This window comes from Drosophila hydei, unplaced genomic scaffold (assembly GCF_003285905.1).
Source record: "Drosophila hydei strain 15085-1641.00,03,60 unplaced genomic scaffold, DhydRS2 tig00000063-arrow-pilon, whole genome shotgun sequence".
NCBI classification, from domain to species: domain Eukaryota; kingdom Metazoa; phylum Arthropoda; class Insecta; order Diptera; family Drosophilidae; genus Drosophila; species Drosophila hydei.
In genome coordinates, this window is record NW_022045657.1 from 9,997,770 (window position 1) to 10,019,558 (window position 21,789).

At 38.2% G+C, this 21,789-nt stretch overlaps 1 protein-coding gene across 1 annotated transcript in view; it reads left to right on the forward strand.

The window, feature by feature from the left end:
• The first annotated feature begins 846 nt into the window (after positions 1-846).
• The window catches only part of LOC111602710 (octopamine receptor beta-1R), a 28,514-nt gene continuing 7,571 nt past the window's right edge, over positions 847-21,789 (forward strand). Inside the window, exons 1-2 of the mRNA XM_023319947.2 lie at positions 847-1,237; positions 18,846-19,526. Of these exons, the coding sequence (XP_023175715.1) occupies positions 19,063-19,526 (464 nt within the window). The 5' untranslated portion in view covers positions 847-1,237; positions 18,846-19,062. The remainder of the gene's footprint in view (positions 1,238-18,845; positions 19,527-21,789) is intronic.

A 21,789-nucleotide genomic window follows, 5' to 3' on the forward strand; every position in this document is an offset into this window, starting at 1 on the left:
GCAACAGGAAGCCGCAGACACAAGCAGTCACACACACACACGCATACATAGACAATTGCACACGTATGTGAATGGATAGGTTAGGAAAGCTCTCTATCTAAGACTATCTGTCTGCGTGTGCGTGACTTTGTTCCCTGGGATATGCGATGCTGAGCTCGTATTAAAAGACCATAAAAAGTAACGCTTAAAACCCAGCGCTGAAAGGAGCATCGCGACGCGCAAATAAACAAATTAATAAAAGCCAAATAAAAATACAAAAACACGACAAACAGAACTGAAGAAAACACACAAGAAAAACACGAGTCATAAATTAAATAGAAACAACGAAAATTACTTACCCAAAAAGAGGCCGCCCAGCAACAAATGTGTCCCCTTTGCTTTGGCTGTCAATTTTTTGTAGCATACACACAGGCGCGCTTCAAAAAGGAGTGGGCGTCAGTGCTGTGAAGCGGGGCTTGGCGGGACAACGCGGTGCGGGTCGAAACGGTGCGCCGGCTGGCAGCGGCAATGGGTGCCAGCACGAATAATCTACTAGCGATTTATTTGTTGCTGCTGTCGCAGTCAACGGCGACTTCGCAGCCATAGCCGCTGCTATTTTTGTTACTTCTTTTTCATATTTTTACTTACTTTCAACTAATGCCAAGCTACACTGTGGCAATGGGCCATAAAGCAACTGCTGCTGCTGCTACTGTTGCCGTTGCCGCTGATGCTTTTGGTATTCGGCTTTTCTAGCTCGTCACCATCGGCGTCGGCGTTGGCGTCGGCGTCAGCGGCGGCGTTGTCGTTGGCGTCGTCGGTCTCATCGTCGTCGGCGTTGCTCGTGTGGCACAGTCGTGCGTTATCCTTTGCTCCTATCGGTTGTGCACAGTTGTGCTTGGCAGCCGCCTGGTGTATCTACTACTCGCCAATGTGTTAACTTGGACGCGCGACACGTCCAGCGCACACACCTGTGCGCGCCACGAGCTGCTGTGCCTCAGCCAGCTACTCACACGGCACAAGACATTTTGAATTTGCACCCAAATTGCTTGAAATTATCTGCACAAAATTTGGCACGCGCGAAGTTTGTGTGTTATTTTGCCTTCTGCCCACAGACGCTGCTGCTGCTGTCGAGTGTTTTTTCGTAAAGAAGGGGAAGAAAAATAAAAAAATCACAGCTAAGTGTTTTACAACTTGAAGGCATTAAGTTGCCCCGTTCTGTGTCCTACGGGTCTCGACAGTAGCCACGCTACAAATCTTGGTAAGCATTTGTGTTTTGTTTTGTGGCCCAAAGCCCTTTAATTGTTCAAAGTTTTTGGTTTCTAATACCATTTTCATTGTTTACATTAAATATTAAGCGTTTATGAAACACTTGATACACGGAGCTCGGCGTGTAAGCACTTAAAGAAGTTTACGCTGAGGCTTTCGCTCTGCGGTTCAATGGATTACATATATAAGTATGAATATACATATATATTTATATAAAATATATATATTTGTATATAAATATATATTTATGTTTGTATACACATGTATAGATTGGTTGTATCCTAATCTTAAAATCTATTTTGGTGCTTTGCTCAAGTATGTGGTTAGGATTTGTGAAATTCATCCCCCAAGCTAACGATATGCTGCCTTTAAGGGACTTCCGAAGTATCTGAGCAGTTGGCCTGACTTCACCGAGGCGTCACCTTGTGGCACCTGTTTTCTACCTTGCGGCGACGACAGCATTAACATGTTTCTTTGCTAAGCCAGCCCGTGTCCGCTATCCACGACTCGTCTCCCTACTTCGAAAGCAGTTCCGTTATTGTGCGGCTCTCGTTATTCTTTCTCATTTTCACGCATAAATTTTAATAGTTTTCCCATGATTTAAATGGCTCTCAAGCTGAATTCAAGTCTGTCTGTCTGTCTACCTACATTGCTTGCCCTGTCTACTGTCTATTTTGATGCCTACCCACTTTGGCTGCCAGTAAATTTATTTTGTGGCCACTGCCTAAAAATAGCACACGCCATGCACTTATCCTTGAAATGGAATGGAAATTTAAAAATAATACATATACAATTCGGAATGCCGAAAATAGATAATATAGGTCACAGAGAGAAACTAAGGGAAAGATAAATCGGCGAAAATAGATAACATTTGAAAACTTTGTTTATTTAAATAAACAATTGTTTAAATAATTACGCGTAATTGTATATAAAGTATTTATAATGAAGACTATCTTTACTAAGATCTACTTTGCATTTTAATATATATAAAGATATATGTAAATATTTACAGACCCAAAAAGTTACTGCGGGTTTATAGCTCTGATTTATTTGTAGGGAGGGAAAGATTTTTATGTACACAAATCTCTAAAAGAACAAAAGTAGTAAGCAATGAGTTAAGGAAAAAAATGAAAAAAGAGGGCGAGAGGTCGCGAGAGAGAGGGGAAGATGAAGATGAAGAAACAGAATAAATTAGACTAGGATTATGAGCAAAGAGTTGGTTTACGAATATTCAACCACTAGTTACGTATAACACTTCTACATTCAAGATTCTACACATTAACTCAGTTAATATAAGTTCTATGAGTGCTCCAAAATAAAGTATATAAAGCAAATAAATCTATTAATTAGGATTAATGTATTAATTGTAATATATTTGTGTCAAAAGCCCACACTAAAGTTGAGTCTATGAAAAACATTACAGTAGGTTAAAAAATTATTTTAAAAAAATTTAAATGGAACTCTCCTCAAAACTCAAAGCTGATATGAAGAGTAATAACTATTTCTCTTGCCAGTATAAAAAAATCAGTTATTATTATCCATATCCAAATCTGTAGCTTATGAGAAAACGCCAAACGGCTTTTGCAATTTAAATACAAATCGTTTGTATGCGTTCGCCCCGAGGTGTGATTTAACACGTGATTATCAGTTTTCAATTGGCTGCTTGCGTGTGAGTGAGAGCGTTCTCCATTAGCACATTTCATTTTAATTAATCTGGTAAGTGTTTTGCACTTTCGTTCGATTTATTTTGCATTAAGAGCATCGCGCTCTATTTCTCCCATTACTTCCCATCCCCTATCCCTCTCACTCTCTTTTATTGAGTTTTATTTGATAGTTATTTACCTGTGCTCGTCGAGAGGCCAAAAGGTTGTTGAAAACGTTAACAAACTTCGTAGTTTTTCGGGCAATTGACACACACACGCATGCATAAACTGCAAATGAAATACAACTACAAATTGTGGCTCAAAATTGTTCGCCCACCTGTCTGCATGCTCTACCGCAACCAAACTTGACTTTATTGTTAAACAACCTGAGTACAAATGTATTTGACACAAATGGCTTGTATTTGCAAAAATACAAGATTAAGCCTTTAAGCTAATGTTCGAGCTAAAATTTTGCTTAGTAATATTAAAAATATACTGAACATTTCATACATAAAATATATATTTTTCAATTTAAGTTTGCTACCGCACTCAACTCCATGTGCATTAGCTTACTTATTTTTGTACATCATCCCGTTGACGTTGTCAGAATGTCATAGAAAGAGAAATATCAACTTATGAATATCTCTTACCAGTGCTTGCCCACTTTACTTTTGATAAACAACCACATTTGAATTCCCAGACATCTTGATAGAAGCGAAGAAGGTTAAGCTCATTTCATAGTTAAGCTGTAAGGTTGATGCAACTAATAAAAGACATTTTGGCAAGCTTAGAACGACTACGAATACAATTAATTTTCATTCATATAGTTCATCGACTTTAATTATTTACAAAAGTCTTATAGACAATGTATTTTAAAGGCTCTATAGTTTGTGATATTGACAAGTTTATGCCAACGTAAACTTTTAGGAGCAATGGCATTTACTCTAATGGGCCCTCTCGCCATCTATTCGACTTTCTTTTAAACAGTTCTATTTGGACACAGTCGGACAACGTACCGACTCGGTCTTTACGCATTGTCTGACACCTTTCTTATAAGTAATAAATAAAAGCTTACGGAAAGAAAGAAACATAAAAGGATAAAGCCAGTTAAACTAGGTTTGTTTGAGTTGATGCTGCCAATTGTTGGTTCTGAAGTAGGTAATTAAGTGATTACCTGATTGATGACTTCGCCAGTCATTCCCTAGCGAATAGAGTAGAAAAAGAGAATGTCTACGTCAGCACGAGCTGCTGATTTGATTTTCATTGTATCGAGTATTTAGTAATTAGTTCGTCTTGGGTTTTTAATTGGCCACAACATGAAAGAGGAAACGCTCTAACAAAGCTATTAGCAGCAAACAGAAAAAACAACTTAAAGCTGTCGATCCTGGGGACTTAGGAGTAAAGTGCTCTGTCGGCTGCAAGTGCCAGGGTCAATTAGAAGACCCATAACAAAATTAGCCTTGATAAGTGTGCACTGCGATGGGTGCAAAACAGTTGCAGGAACAGGCAAGCGAGCAGTCTGCGGGATAAATGTGCTCCCTTCTTTGATTGATGGTCGAGCCAAGTGCAAAATATGACAAGGATAACAAGGTTACTTGGGGAAGAGCAGTGCACATATTGTTGGACTTGTGCGTAGTTTAATTCAATATTATGTTCAAGCTATAAATAGACATAAATGTTTATTCAATAAGCATGTACTACATGGCTAACGAACATTCTAAACGCATAGAGTGATATGAAATACTCTTCAGATGCGTTCTTTGGCCTTAACTATACATACCACCTATTGTTATCCAATTATATTCAAGTTATATGGAAAACTTGATTTGTTCATAATTTAAATAAATATATGGATAAAATAAACATTATTAAACATTCAATGTCAGATATATATAAAAATCAATTTGGTCTTCTGATTTCAGTGAAAAGGAAGAGGGTTTTCAAAAGGCGGTCTTAAAAAGTATTACTATCACGTTTAATTTGGGCTTAATATAGACTTTTATGAACATCATGTATGAATTCCCTAAGACTGAATTCCCTTAAATTCAGGGCCAAGAATGCGAAGCTAGAACCAAACAATGTACCTTATAAAATTGCTGTACTGCAACATCTATTTGTCTCTAATATATCTAAATTAAGTTTGAGTGTTAACTATTGGAGTATTTTATTTAAAAAAAATAGATCGCGTATTAATTAAAGTAACCAAAAAGCTAACTAGCTAATTAGTAAAACTGTCATTTTGAGTAACTAGTTAGTTCCTCTTCTGCACTTTCATTAGACAACTGACTGAGTTCCCACAGACCTCAATGGTACTCATGGTACATACATAATTCAGAGCTCATTTCGCATAACTCATACGCACGGTAGTCCACGACATTTCGGTTTGCATTCTTAATGTGTGTGCCACGAACTGTCGCACACATACCCACGCACAGCGACTGAATAGCTGAATGATAAGCAGCCAGTCGGGAAGAAACAGAATGTGAACAATGCGATATTCGGGCCCAATTGTAAATGTGTCGCCATGGGCGTCCGTGTCGTATGGCCTCTAATAGCTGCGCACCCAATGGCTTGTCAGTTTGAATTTGGTTAGTCAAACGTTTGCAACATTTGCTGCACGTTTCGGTTTTTGCTTCTATTCGCTGCTGGCGGCTCCTGGCTGCTGGCTAAAAATACAAGGCCATAGCGCCATCAGGTTTGTGTATTTGTGAGATACACTTCATCATCGTGGCTAACCTGGCGTATGAATGAATAGCTCGACGGGCTACCGTTTCTGTGCATAGAGATAACTACAGCAGTGATCTGCTGTCGCATTGTGAGTAGCAGCTGGTTGACTAGGAGACTGACTGACTACTGTTGCGGTTAGTAGGAACAGCGGCGTTCCTACTGCTGCGCTTATCTAATTATAGCTTCATTAAGGCAACTGTGATGAACTTAACGAGTAAATGAAGCGAGCGTTCGTAGGTAGCTGAGCATAGCCATCCGGGCTCGACAGGCTGTTTTTGTTGTTGTTGTTCCGTTGGGGCTGCCGACGAAGGTCGGCGACATGTGGCTAGCTACAGACTCGACTCTGGTAACTAGGCAGTTTATTTATTCTCATCATTATTGCTGGCAATATGACAGTAAGATAGTTTTATCCTAGCTCTGACATACATACCCATTTCTGTGTATGATATGATGCTGATGACATTCTAATGATATTGTAATCAGGCTGAGCTTCAGCCCAATTGCTGTGCACACCAATAGTCAAATAACACTCATTAAATAATAAGTCCATACTTATAGTTGTCAGTCAACATAAATTGGGTTCGTTAACTCAACGTTCGGCACTGTGTGTATGTATGTTTGTATGTGTACATATGTGTATGTGTGTGTATATATTTTATTGCTATTGAAATTTCGATGTCATAAGTATTTGCAGTCAGCCATCAACACCCTCAAATTGAAAGCTTTTTCTCACCTTGGCTACATTGGCAAATGGCAACTCAAATGTCGGCTGACAGCCCATTCACTCACATACACCCACGTACACCCACACACACACACCTGCAATCGCCTGTATTTGTTATATTTTTTTCACATTTTTGTATTTTATTTTATTTGATTTGCCCTCACATTTCACAGATTCAGCTGCTCAGCTTGTGGCTTTTATTGTTAAATCGTTGGACCACTTTTTTTTTGTTTCATTTCTCTTTTTTTATGTTTTTTAGCGCTTCGCTTGACGCTGATTGAATACAAATACAAATGCAAATAGGAATACAAATATAAACAAATGTCGCCCACCTGCATGCAAATATAAACAACAGCTTTAAGACACCATCAACAACAACGGCAACAGCAACGACAACGACAACGACAACGGCAATGACAAAGGCAACAGCAGTGGCATGTCTGGGAGCTGCCTGCCTCTTTACCTAAACAAGCGATGCGAGAAAATTCGATTTTCAATATTTTTTCCGCTTTTGTCACACTTTACTCATGATGTCTTTTTTTTTTTTTTGTCTGGATGTTGCCTTCATGTGATTTTGTTATACTCTGCACCCGAAATTCAAAACAAAATGCTTAATGGCCCGTTGACAGCTTTTGCTGAACAAGGTCTCTAGATATACTAAAATTAAAGTCAACTTTATAATCTTCTCTAAAATTAATTTATTCTGCATTTTGACTTTCAGATTCAATAAGCTTGACTCAGAATTTTTCCTATATTTAATTTTATTTCGATTCGACACAGATTCAGAGTTTGCAAAATGATTATATTCTGAAATGTCTCAGAATTATTAATCAATAAATCAAGGCATTGCCTATAAGGTGCTCCATGTTATGTTCTTAGAAATCGAATATGCAATTTGTGTCACAATTATAGGGTATTCAGTATAATAGTTGTGGGGTAAACGCCTGGTCCTTGGTCCGTTTGGCCAACTCAACAGTCATTACCTTGAAATTCCCCATGGAGCATTTGACTTTAATGGCGTTGGGAGTTAAAGTATATTGACATGTTATGATGCGTGGCCAAAACAGCGGGTGCTCACACACCCCAGACCCAAAACACACACATGCACACACTCTCCGACACACACAGTGATTGTGAGGCGCGTGTGTTGCGGACATTTTACAAGCGCTCTGTGTGTGGCTTCATAACGGCCGCTCAGCTCCATGGAGAGAGCCATTGATCCGCTTTTTAGTCAGTCGGTCACAGTTTTTCAATATTAATTTAATCACTTTAGTTTCACGTGCCATTTTATGCCACGCGCACACATCACACACTTCCCTTTCTATTTCTTTAAAGCAACTTCAATATCTCAATTTGCGGTTTTGATTTATTGGGTAACAGGAAATAGAGACCGCCAATCGAATATCAGACAAAAGCCATCAGCCCAGCGGGTCTTCTGCACGACTGATATATGTTTGTATAGACGTGTATTGTTTCTTTGCAGCTGAGAATAACGTGATTTTTCTTGAAGCTCGTCGTTGCCATCGCCTGTCAGCCAAATAACAAATATGTATGTCTTTTCTTACGAGCATTTTGCACAAAATGCTGCTCTGTCTGCGCTCAATATGCTTGCCAGACCTTGCAAGGTCGGAAGACGTTCAGTGGGCGGTGGGGTGGAGTAAGTTAGGCATGACCTTTGCTGACAATCCGAGACCGAATCATATTATATACATATACGGAGCACCAATAAAAGTTAAATTGTGCGCCATATACCGAGCATTCAATATGGGATTTCATATTTGTGTCCTTAATATTTCATCAGGGCAGTGAAAAGGGTAGTTACAGGAGACCGGACATATCGAAAGTTCAAATTGCTTTCCCTCGTGGACAATAGGCAACAAATTAGATTGTGCTCGGACCACAAAGGGAACGCAGCTCACTAAAATTGTTTTACTTATTGAATTTATTCAATCTTTATAGCATTGGAACTACCCATATTTTGCTAAAAGCAGAAAAGACTTATGCACAGTTCAATAAAAATCAAACATTTATAATTATTATCTTTTGATAATAAATATAGAACTCTATTTAATATACATTGCTGTTAAATGGGCTCTTAATAATTTAAATTTTTGAAGGTTTCCTTAGAATAAAAATCTTTCTACAAGAGTGATTGTTTGAGACTAATTTAATATATATTAATAATTATTATATTCTGATTTTACTTCCTATTGATTTACTAGCATTTGCACACTTATGTCACACCTGTCATGTGCAAAAGAGATGAAGTTCTGCTTCAAAGAAATACTTAATATTTGAAAAGTGATGTATTAAAATAGATATTTTCATATTCCGCATAAATTGTTCAATTCATATATGTGTTTAGGGTGTACGAGTTTAATCGTCGAATGACAACTAAGTTTATTATAGCTTGGTAAACAGCAATTGAAATTCAGCTCACATATCTGAGCAAAATCTAAATAAACAGATAAAAATAGAGATAAAGACTTTCATTTTTATTTGCCATTTCACATCTACAACGCAGTCAATTGATGTTAATATTTAATCTTCTTTATATATATAAACAGATTTATAGAATCTATGGAAATATAAATACCTTTCATCACTGCAAAAATATTTCGTGTCTCTTAGGACTGAATATGAATCTATACAAGTGAAATGAACATAAATTATTTGCACGATTTTATAAACGAGAATAAATATATAATAAATATATGTATATATATTAATACATAGTATATATATAAATAAATATATATCGTTCTAATATTTGTATACTGCTTAATCATTTCTCCGGCAATATAAATAGAAATTGAATTATTTAGTAAAACAATTAAGACTATTTACACTTATAACAGATGAGAAACGCTTATTTGAAAAGTAATCAATTTTCTATCTATTTAAAACGCAATAAATTCATTTTGAATCTGAGTTCTTTGTTATTTTTTTGCTTAGTCGACATTTTTGGCTTATTAAATATGCTATTTACGTCCAAGCTGCGTGGGCCGTGCTTATTGGCTCTGGTCATAATACGAAACAGACTCTAATGTAGTCAAAACACATACATATTTACGCACACACATACATATTTTATAAGTATTTATAGGTATGTAAGTACACAAGTCGATAATGTGTTCAATTTGTGAGCTCCAAAATAGTCCAAGGCGTCGTGAAGCCGCTTCACTTTAACTTCCAATGGGCTTGAATAAAAAGTAAAATATTTATTGAAGCGAAAGAGCCGTAATCAAATTCTAATCTTTGAAAAGTATGTAATTGCGCTAATGGAGGTCGCTCGAACAGACGGAGGGCGGCGAAATCAGCTTCCAATCAGACATTCATATGCATACTTGGCATATGCGAGTACGTATGAACGCGCGCATAAGTAAATAAAATAAATATAAAATTGCAGTCGTATTAGGCATCAAAATGCCATAAAATGTGCCGAAGCTAACACACTCGAGTGTACTTGGTTGCGTTCCTCAACTGCCATAAAAAGGCCATTGCGGAAAGAACAAAGGGACTCCCAAGTCGGGTCGAGTCAAGGCGCACAGGGCATACATTTTATTTTTGTTTTTTGGGGGCAACCCACTTACATGTATATGTTTAGTATATATGAGCGTATTTTATGTGCAATGCAAATGGCAATTGGCATTCCTTTCGACCGGCGAGCGAACCATGTCAATCCCAATCGAAGCCGAAGGTCGCGTGCGCACGCCGTCATCTGATTGACTTGAACGAAATCCAGACCGTGTTGTGTACGTGATTCCTTGATAATCATAGTTTGGATGTAGCTTAGCTGCATCAACAGCTCAGCAAAGTTTTCCGAAACCCAACCAAGGCGAGCCATGTGGCAAGCCAACACTCCGCATTATTTGCCTCCTTTGTGGTTGTCTGCAATTTTGCGCTTCGTTTGTCAATGTCGTCGCGGTAACTTTGTCCTCGCTTTTTCCTTCTTCGGGCCATGTAATCAATTAACACTAATGAAGCTGCGCATTCTATGTGCCGCATGCTGCGTGTGTGGGTCTGTGTTAAAGTTCTTGTTTGTATTGCGTACTTTGAGGCATTGCAATCAGCTGCAGACCGTCTAAGCAACGCCGGTAGTGAAGGTCGTGGTCTTGGGAAAAAAACAAAAGCCAAAAAGTGTGTGCGCCTGATAGGCGCCAGTCCTCAGTCACGTGGCACAGGTTGCACAGCTGCAGCCAGGTTAGCATTCCGTCTGCAGCAACAAAACCAACCACTCGTGGTTTCCTCTATATACACTACCTATGTACCTTTACATATACTCTCGCGCACACACACACACAATCAGCAGCAAAGTAACAACAATTGAGAAAAGTACTTTCCTGTGCTAGAAGCTCTTTTCGCTCTGCCATTGCCAGAGATCCGCCCACATAATAAGAGCAACAGAGACTGCCTGACTGTGCAATTGTTTGTGTCCTTGATACGGATGCTTCTTTTCTATTGTTAGCATGGCATTTAAAACAAAATGCTTTCTCTTTGGTATTCACATTCAAACCCAGCGGCTTTTAAAGTACGAACAGGTCTGGTTTGCCGTCGCTGCATTTCCCCTGCCTCTGACTGCATCGGTGCATTTAAAAATACAAAATCATGCGGAAGGCAGAGCCAGTGTGGCGGACACGTTGAACGGGGCCAGCTGCTGTTTTGTTGCCCTTGTGGTCGTGGCTCTGACATATATGTTTACAAGCATACGAGAATCCATGTTAATATACAGATGTAATCCTCTTATGGCCAAATAATCTGTCATCAGAATAGAAGATGTATATTTCGAAGGCAGCGTTGGCAACACGTTCCTGCAGTTTAAGCATTTTGGAATATCATAATTTGCAGAGTTCATCATCATTTGATGCTCGTAATTTCCTATGCATTAAATTTCACAAAATAAACCTTGGTGCGTGCACGCGTCTGTGCGTATATTTTGTGGTCATAGACGAAGCGTGCTGTCCAAAAAATAACAACATGAAATAAAATGTGAACAAAAAAAACTGTAATACTAAATTAAACATTTGCATTACGAAACAAAGAAAACAACAATGACACGGCATGTGTGTAAACACCTGTACTTGACGAAGTGCCCTGCGCTGACTTCTTTGCTCTTTAACTAAACTATGAACTACGCCGCTGGCAGCTAAATATGTATAATAAAAATTATATAAGCAACAACAAATAGCAAGCAGCAAACAGCAAACAGCAAAAAGCAAACAGCAAACAACAAACAGAAGGACCCTGCTTTGGGAAACGTGTTCACGCTGTCCAGTGTACTGGACCCACACACTCAGCATAAAAATTGCAAACAAGCTGAAATATTCAACAGCTTGCGCGTTGGCACAGAAACGACGCGCTCAAAAGTATGCTATGAAAAAAGGTAACGGCCCCGGGTAGGCCAACGCGACGTATGCACAATATTACACAGATGGGCAAAGTTTGAGATGGTCTTTTAGTGTGGTACACAGCACGCGGCACGCGGCACACGGCACACGACGCTTCACTTCCTTGGCTTCACAAGTTTACTTTTACTTAATTAACATTTATTTTCCGGGTACGAAAATCTGTTTTATTTTTTCGCCACGCATTCATATAAAATTTGCGCTCATCTCTAGCAGAAAATTTGTTTTTTTGTGTGGCTGCAACAGGCGAAATTAATTAAAAATTGCACACGTGGCATTTTGCTGAATATTTAATATTAGTTTGGAAAGAAGAGCTGAACTCTACTACTCACGATCTTAAGTTGTTCTAAATTTGAAATGCTTTTGCAATTGATAGCGAATAAAATTTATATGTAAGCTGCCAAAGTTGCCAAAAGTCTAGATACTCTGAACTATTTTCATTCAGCTCAGTAAAGTGTTCAACAAAACAATTTTCTCGTTCTACAATAACGTCCATAAAAATAAATATTTTATATTCATTTTTAATTGATGCTTCTGAAAAGTTTATAGATTCTGCATATAAGCTGTGTATTCATAGATTTATTCAATTGCAAATCTTTATTTTTTGATCAAGGCTTACTCAAAATTTACAAATGAAAAGTTGATTCACTTTTCTATTCAGGCTAACCAGTAACAAATTGCTGTAATGTCAAAGGTATTTATATGGCTTCTCAAATATCTCAATTAAAGTTTTATTTGCCTGCCGTTATTGTTCTTTGATATATTTCAGATGTGAATCAAGACGATAAAGTAAATAAATCCAATTTGTTATGCTAAATACTGGCAAGTTACTTTTTGAAGTAAATAAAAAGTGGTACACAATTTGCATACTTGCTCAAAAAGTAAAAAGAGTATATACATCAATACCTACGTCCCTTACACACACTTCTATGCACTGAGTGCAGAACTGATATTATTTTTCAGTTTAAATTACAAATTTTAATTTGTTTGTTTATTAAAGTTTATTGAATGATAAAATGTAAAATTAGACTTGTTTGTTTGTCTAGATGAGGCTTTCAGCCTATGCGAGGGTTTTTTTTAATATTGAGATAAAAATTAAATATATATATTCTCTTGAATATTTTGCGTCTTTTACTGTGGCATAGTTTTCTGGAAAGTATGTCAAGGTGGGAATTCAGTTTATAGTGATACGTTGCAGGATACTTGCTTATTATATCGTCGACGAAGGTTAAATATGAAACAATGAGGGCTAGCTGACAAATCGGAGGAAGCTGGCTTGTGTGGTAGAGAAGACTTGTACTCCATATCCCCATAAGACACCAGTATAATGTTCTTAAATATTATTTTGTTTTAATTGAACGATTGTTGGTGGCTTCAGGAACTAAAACTGTTTTTTTTTTGTCTCAGATAAAATTGAATAAAATATAAAACGCAGAAAAGCGAAGAGTTGGAATACATAAATATTGCAGGTTCAATATTTTCGACTTCATACAAAAATTTTACCATGAATCAATCCATTTTAGGTACTACCCGTTCAATTTAAATTCAAGAGTTTTAATTTTACATTGGCATTAAGCGAGTATTATGCAGTCGGTTGGATGCGACTGCAAAGTTCCTTCTGATTTTAGGTTCTGGAAGTGGATGAAAGCATGCGAAAGACTCGTTTACTTGCGATTGGTTCTGTGATGCTTGTTAAGCCTTGACACGTGGGCTCGTTCATGCGTATCAAGTTCAAATGTCACATTCACAGTCACATTCGCTAACTGTAGAAAGAAACGGATTTGAATTCGTTGTTAACCTTGTCAATGAACTTTACCTTCAATAAATGTCGAACTTGAAATCAATCATACGAAGAATAACTTAAAGCTAAGATGTGTTCGCTGACGCAGCAAAAGTTTTGTGCTTTGCAATAGTCAGGAATCCTCTTAAATCCATATTTTATATTTGATGTCTTTATAAATGTTGTTCTATATATAAATGTAGCTGCTCACTAAGGGACAAATCGGAAAAGGTAACGTGTTTTTAGTTTATATATACTTATTTTTAAATGTATTTTACAGACTGTCTTTTGTGGTTACCTGTCACATTGATGAACTGGCTTGACTACAGAAAGTGAAAAGCCATTGAAATGCTAGCCGCAAAATGTCTCAATGTCTTGTTCAGCACGGGCTGCATGTGGTGTGTGCGTGTGTGTGTGAGATTTATGTAAACTAAATTCAAATTGTGTACAAAAAACGTTATTCAGAAATTTGTAACGCGTATTTGAGGCCATTTTGCTGGCAAATGCAAATATAGCTATTGCTGCAATTTAAAATGTAAATGCTCGAGGCCAAGGAGATGGCCAATTTGCAGTTGGTCAGCAATCTACATACTTGTGTGTGTGCGTGCCGTATTTCACTCTAGATGCCGTGCCCCATGTTGCATGCGGCTCCGTCATAATCAAGCAAAGAAGCAAAAAAATTGTTTGTGGGTAGATGAATAATTGAACTGCTACTTCCGCACTGGCAGCTGATTGCCCGATACAGTTCGCAGCACTCGCAAGGTCATGAGGCACACACATACACACATTGAGTAACATATACGCCATGCGATGTTGTTTTTTCTTGTAATTCTCGTGTTTCATGGGCAGCCCAAAGTTTCCATGTTCCCTTTTCTATTTGATTTATCAAATGGTCGCTATAAACCGAAATTCCTTCAACTTGTTCTCTTTAGCTGCCGCGACCGTTCGGTACGCTGACCGCAGCGGCTTTATCTTTGCATATTTCAAGGCGCCCAATTAGTTTCGATTCGTTGGCATTCGATTTGCTTACGCTTTTGGTTCGATTTGCTGTTTTGGTAAGCAAAAATGTTCGCTTGATTTCATTTGTCCTTCTGCGCGTCCTTTTATCTGGACTCGGCCTTTGTCTTTGCCATTTTTAGCACTCAATTAATTCGAATCTGGACAGAGACTTGGGCAATATATCTGTGTGTCGCCGTCCTTGTTGCTGTCGCCTACATTAATACTGCTGTGATAAATGACCCAAGTTAGAGAGCCCCAGGCTCACTACTTGATCAGTACTTTGGCACTTCGGTACTTGACCAAATCGGTCTGTCAGCTAAGCCCCAATTTTAGAATAAAATCAATTAGCGTAAATAAAAAAGAGAAATTTGGTTAAAAATCTTGTGGCCTGCATAAATAAAAAGTTAATTAAAATTGTCGAAAAGTGTTTTTAAAAACCCAAAGACTCCAACACAAAGAAAGTAATTAAGGTCTAATATAGAACAGTTCTTTAGTTGATCTACTGACCTTTGTGTATGTCTGTATCTAAGTGTGTAAGTGAATTGCGGCTGATATCCAATGCAAACAGCTGCCGCTTGGTTTCGCCCAATGCTCAGCTGTAAATAAACACCGCAAATTCAAATAAGCAAGAATAAGTACGAATAAATAACTTATAAGCCAACAAGAAAAAGAATATCCAACAATTGCGACGCAGGTAGTCAGCCATTCGCCCAGCCAGCGAGTCATTCACCATTGCACCTCAACAATGGGCAGCCCAAACGAAATGAATCACATCCCGTCACAATATGAATGGAGCGTCGTGTGAACGACCCACTAACCCACCAGCCCATAAACTCAACAAAACTCAGTACTGTGGGCAAGAAATGCAAGGCGTAGAAATTAAATAAAATATAATAATATTATTTACTGACTATTAAAAAAATTTTTAAGAAATTTTTTAGGATAATATGTATACGTATATATGTTATATATAATAAGATATTATTATATATATTGTCTATTCTGTCTCTCTTTATGTCTCTCCTACTCTCTCTTGGGATTTATTACAAGTTGAAATAAAAGTGATTATCAAAATAATTCCAACTTCTTGATAATTAGAAGTGAAACATTTTTTTTTCTAATTGATATTGCACTGTTTCTTAACCAAGAAATGCTTATCTGTACCATTGTACAATGACCTTCTATACATAGAATGAATGAATCCCAAAAGCAAACAAGCTCTGCCAAATCCCAGATACTTTAACAACAAATAAAAGCCGAAAAAAGTAAAAAGGAAAAGAAAAAGAATAAGCAAAAGAAGAGAAAGCGTAAAAAGCGTTCGCGAGTTGGCTAACAATCTGGACTAGGACTGGGACAGCGACTGGGACCACGGCCGACAGTGAGTTGGCTGAATAGAGCTGGCAACTGTGACTGTGGACTATATCTTTACCTTGGGCGCTCAAGTTGTTGTATGCCCAGGCCTGGGCCTGCGAACGGCAACCAATCTCAATCGACTTCATACATATTCCATTCCTCCAGCGAGAACTCTCCTTTCCTCCGAAGTCATTGGGCACTTGTGAGGCAGCTGCAGCTATTATGTTGTTCTTCCTGTATTGTTGTGAAGCATTGTCATGTGGTTGACAAAAGCACTTGGCAAGCCACAGAGCACCACTGCGTGACATATTTCAAGATTTTCATTTCGGTACTTTTTTGTTATTGATTTAAAGTTCACTTCAGATGTGCAAATGGGAAATGGAAAAAGAAAAGCGTGCGCGCGCGCTTTTGTGTGCAAGTGTCGTTGTATGCGTGTCGACACGAAACTCATTTACCTAAAGGTAGAGCGCCCAAAACACATAACGCATTCCCATCAGCCTTATATTTTGTTAACCCACGCACACACAAACACATAGTAGCCTGTGCTGTTTGTTAAACTTAAGGGAGTTCCAAGTCAAAGCCTCAAGTGTTTGCTTAACCGGAAGTAAATCAAAAGATACCCAATGCACACATAGACACACACTCTTACGCACACTCTAAATCACTTTTGTAGATTGCTACACTGTGGCCAATAGCAATAGGATATTTGTCTAAGACCGTCCTGTTGGCTCACAACTTGGCCTTCTTAGTCCTTAATAACTTTGTTTAATAGGGTTTATTTAAAAACCAAAAAATCGTGCATTAAAAAAGTCTTGGATATACCCTGAACCCATCGAAGCGGTGATATACCAGTTATTCTCGATTCTTTTATACATTCATTGCAAGCAACACAAGCACACACAAGCACACACACTCATGCATGCAAAAGGACGCGCTCTGTATGGGTATGGGTTTTACTATGGGAACTTAATTGTAAGACAACTTTCTTTCTTAATTTTCAGGACACACTTATGGCATGTGCTTATATTTGGCAAAGCAGAAGAATCTAGTACTTGAAATATGTTTTTTTTTTTGTGAATTTGGGGAATGTAAGGAGGCAGAAAAATGAAAAATATATACAACATCTCTGTATTCATTACAGAAACCTTCACAGTATATCTAAAGTCTGCAATATTTACGGTATTTAAGTTATGCTTAAAAAGCAGTAACATTGTCGATTCATATTGATAATAAAAAGAAGCATAAATTGTACTGCGTATGGTATACACGATTATACCTTCTAAATTTGTTGTAGTTTTTGTGGCTTAAAAGATTGCTGCTTTCATTCAGACGGACAGACAATTAGGTGGATAGACGGTAATGGCTAGATCGACTCAGCTCGGCCTCGTGTCTCCTTCTGCATGTTACATATATTTTCACAAAACCAGTATACCCTATAAAAAAAACCTTCTAATATTTTTAGAACGTGACTTTAGTTGAGTAAACTTGTTATTACATTACTTAGCATTTTACATCTATTAGTGAATGTTAAAAGTAATAACTTTAATTAAAATTATTTGACCCCAAAAGTAAATATATACTGCTACCAATCAGTGCCTTAATAAAATCAACAGATCAAAAATAAGATTGTTGTTGTGGCAAAAGATATTTTGAGTTATGCAATTAAATTTGTTGAAAAACCAATCTCAACAATAATTGAGCCAAACCTTTTTGAATTTAGTTGAGAGAAAATTACTTGTGAACGAACTTGAATTGTTTCTTTTACTTCCTATTAAAACTTATACAAATTCATTATTTTATTCTGCTCTAATGCAATGTTTAATGTAACATTTTGAACGCACAGGCTTGTATATATATCTGAAAATTAAAATCTATGCAGAATATATCAGAATAATAATAAAACTTTATTATTGCATTTAATGAATTCTTAGACAAAAAAGATCTAATTGCTTAAGTCGTTTTGCTCATTGAAGGCTTGTAATAATTTGTGTGCTGTAATGCGGATATTATTGCAATTAGTCTTACGAGCTACAATAAAATCCAAACCAAGCTAATTTCATTTAGTTTTTGTAATTATTTTCTGCTTAAAATATAATTGCTTCGCATATAAAATCATCTCTCGGTTAAATGCTTCATGAATATATACGTGCTCTTATATATGTTTGCTTTATGTTGGAGCAATTGTTTGACAATATTAAATTGTTACAAGAAAATTTATATTTCTATTTCCACGTCTCTATTCCATGGTGCAATTTTGAAATTTCTCAGAATTGATTACACGCCTGCAACTTGGCAAATTGTAGAAGTCTACATACGAGTCTGAGTGGCAGTACGAGTGCTTGAGTATATAGATAATTGCAAAGTTGGCGTACGCTAATGATAAGGATAAAATATTGACAGGCAACAGCTGTCGGTAAGCGGAAGGACGTGAAATTTTGTCGCTTTTGCTGGCACCACACAAAATTCTGCTGCCAGCAGACACATTGGCGCTATTTATGGCAAATTAAGCCAATTGAGTTGAGAGAGATTACGTTGGGCGTTTGTAGACCACGCCAATTCCGACAATTTCAGATGTTTGTGTAGGTAGAATTTTCATTGGTTGTTCTCAGCAAAGAATCAGCTTAGCTCAGCTCAAGTTTTTTGTGTAGCTGCTGTTGTTGTGTGCGAATTTTGTAGCCCAATGCCTGGGGGTTATACAATTTGTACAATGCCATCAAAAGCACAAGGTGTTTATGGGGTTGGTTTAGCATTTGCATGTTCCTACAAATTGTGGGCGTGTCGTGTCTAAGTCCCCAATGCGGCCCGCAGGCAGATGGTAGATAAATTGTTGGCACGATGTGCTTCATTAAACTGGCACAACAAATGCCAAATTGATACAAATCGAATAAGGATAGTAAAAATGTAGATTTCACTGCGGAAATGAATGAAATATGAGCACTAATAAATCGTTGATATCATTTCAATTGCAGACTTGGCAAGCGAACTTCTGTCAGCAATAAAATACAACAACGACAAATGACAGTTACAATCAGCGTGTCCTGCGCAGCAAGCGCCCCTAACCATGTGTATGCTCTAGGGCAACGAGTCATCAGTGAATGGCAGGCCAATAATTGCATTGGATCCAAGGACTAAGCTCTGCCCCAACACCACTGAGTCGACAGCAACAATAACAATTCGCCCAACACTATGACACTCATACGCAGGCTAACGGCAACGGCTACTACGGCGGCAAGGACGCTGCTTGAGGATGGAGGAGTGGGGACGAAGTCACAACCCGCTTACATGCCGCTGCTCCTGGAGGCAACGGCTACGGTATCAGCATCGAGATCAACATCGGCGGCTGCGGCCGCGGCAGCAGCTGCAGCTGCAGCTGCGGCTTCACATGCGAGTTATTTGAATTTTGTTGCCGATGGACTCATCGATGTTGATGAAGGCATGGGGAATAGTGCCAGCAGCTCAGTTTCCCTGGAAAATATTGCCGGCGGACAGGCCCAGGACAATGGTAGCTCTGCCTCAACCGCCGCCGAAACGGGCAACGCGCATTTGACATTTGTCATCGTCAAGTGTTTCATTATTGGTTTCATCATACTGGCCGCCATACTAGGCAACATGCTGGTGATTGTGTCCGTTATGCGGCACAGAAAACTGCGGTGAGTTGTGATCATATTGCCAGGTGCCATAGCTACAACAAGCTTTATTGCTGTAGTCGCTAGTGGTTAGCTTACGCATATACTGCAGCTAGCAATCTCTTTCATCATATTTACTTTAGTAAATTACCCTGGGAATTAGGTACTTCGTTAGATGCAATACTAGTATCCCATTGACTAACTTAAAATGATGAATTTGAAGATCAAAGAGAGATATAAAAGACTGCCGGATGTGGGTTACAACTGTAATTGGGTTGCTCGACTTATAGATACCTTGAACCCGTCCAACCTATCTCATGCTTGGAACATTTTATTTAAAAGAAATATAGTTCCACAAATACTCAAGCACTAATACATGCACATACACGATCATTCCGATCGTCATGGGATGTTTAGAGCTTGAATATATGGATTACATGAAAAGCCAAGAGCTTCAAATGCATATTTCTATTAGAAAACATTTAATCCAATTAAAAATATTAGAAATCTACAACTGCTAACTGTCTCTATAAATCTTTATTGCCTGCTCTGTTAACACTTATCATTCAATTAACTTATCGTAGAATTTACAATAATTGAGACACATATTCTTATCCGCTTACAAATTTGTAGTTATACGAGGCTACAAGTTTTGTCGATTATATAAATTGATTAAGCAATAATAATAATAAACAATAAATCGATAAAGCATAAACTTAGATGTATATGTCGACTAGGCTGTTGTCCGTTTTACTGTCAATTATGTTCTATAATACCCAACGTTCGCTGTTAAGAATGAATACGAGCTGGCACAATAGCAGCGACAATGGAAACAATGCTGAAGCGTGTTTCATTTATTTCCTTTTGCAATGGTCCGACTAGCTCGAGGCGCGCTTTTCATACTAGTTGACATTAAGGAAGACGAGCATATTAGTTTCGAAGTTTATTCGTCTCTTCGCCTGGTCATTCGGATACAAATGTCAAAGCTACATAGATCAATGAATCAGGTTTTTACCGCTTATAGGTTCTGCTTAGTTGTGGAGCTAGAATAGAGACGTGAACGAGTATTGTGCTGTCAGTTGCACCCGTCTGTAACGCTCTTACACGTTTGTTATTGAATTGCTCGCCACAAAGCGCCATTGTCATCATTGTCAGCGCGACTATCAAGGACATGGCCAGGCTTTAGTGTCTATGTAGCTTTTTCGCACAGCCTTTGACCGCCGGCGCGTTAATCCTGCGCGCCTTAACGTCCATTAGTTTGTCATCATTTATCATATTTGGGGCAAGTTGCGTGTCAGGAAATTTGTCAAGTTCTCTGCTAAAACTCGCACCCATTACCATGGGCGGGGGTGGTGTCTGCTTTACAACTTAGGCTCCTACCCTATGGCATACTTCTGTCAAATACTGTCAAATGTCAAAAACGTGCGTAATTACATCGAATATGTTAATAAGAAGCACGCATTTAAATATTGTGGCCTTCTTAAAAGGGCGCACAGACAGACGCTGCCGGGTTCGGCATTTCATTTACGACGGTCCATATAAATTTTGTCCCAGCACCAATAACAACCGCGTTGAGGATACACGACTACGAGGCTCACTAAGCCCAGCCTGCTTCCGTAATGTATATGCATTCATCATTTTGTACATTCAATCTTAAGTAGCTATACATAATTTTTTGTACAATATTTAAATATAACACAAATGTAAAAAAAATAAAATCCTATTGTATCTATAGCCTTTGTAGAACAGATGCAAATTACGGAATGGTTCGGCGATGCTTCCTTTCGCTTTCTTCCTCCTAAGCTTTCTACACATAGACATCATACCCTCTCTTCAGCAAATTTTATTATTATCAGGGTATATAAACAACAATACTTACTCAACACTCTCTCGTACAGTTATAGATGTCACCCTGTGGCCTGTGTGGGTGTTTGTTGAATTGGTATGATTCTGTGTGGGTGGGTGTGTTACGACAGTTCTTCATAATTTTGTACGTGTTTCAGGCGCAAATTCATATGCTGTATTTGGCTGGCATTTAAGCTACATAAAACGCACACGCCGCATGGTCATGCCCACGTACGAAGCCTCAAGGCGTTCAATGTCAAGGCATAAAACTCTTAAAGCAGCCCAAGAAAATGCTCACCTTGGCGACAGCCCACACAGACAGGCACCTGACATTTAAGGGGCTCATTTAACTTGCGTAGCCTGTGAAGCTGTGTAATTTTGATGCCCGGCCAGAAGTGAAAGGACTGAATGAAGAGAGCGAAGCTCCTGATGACTATTACTA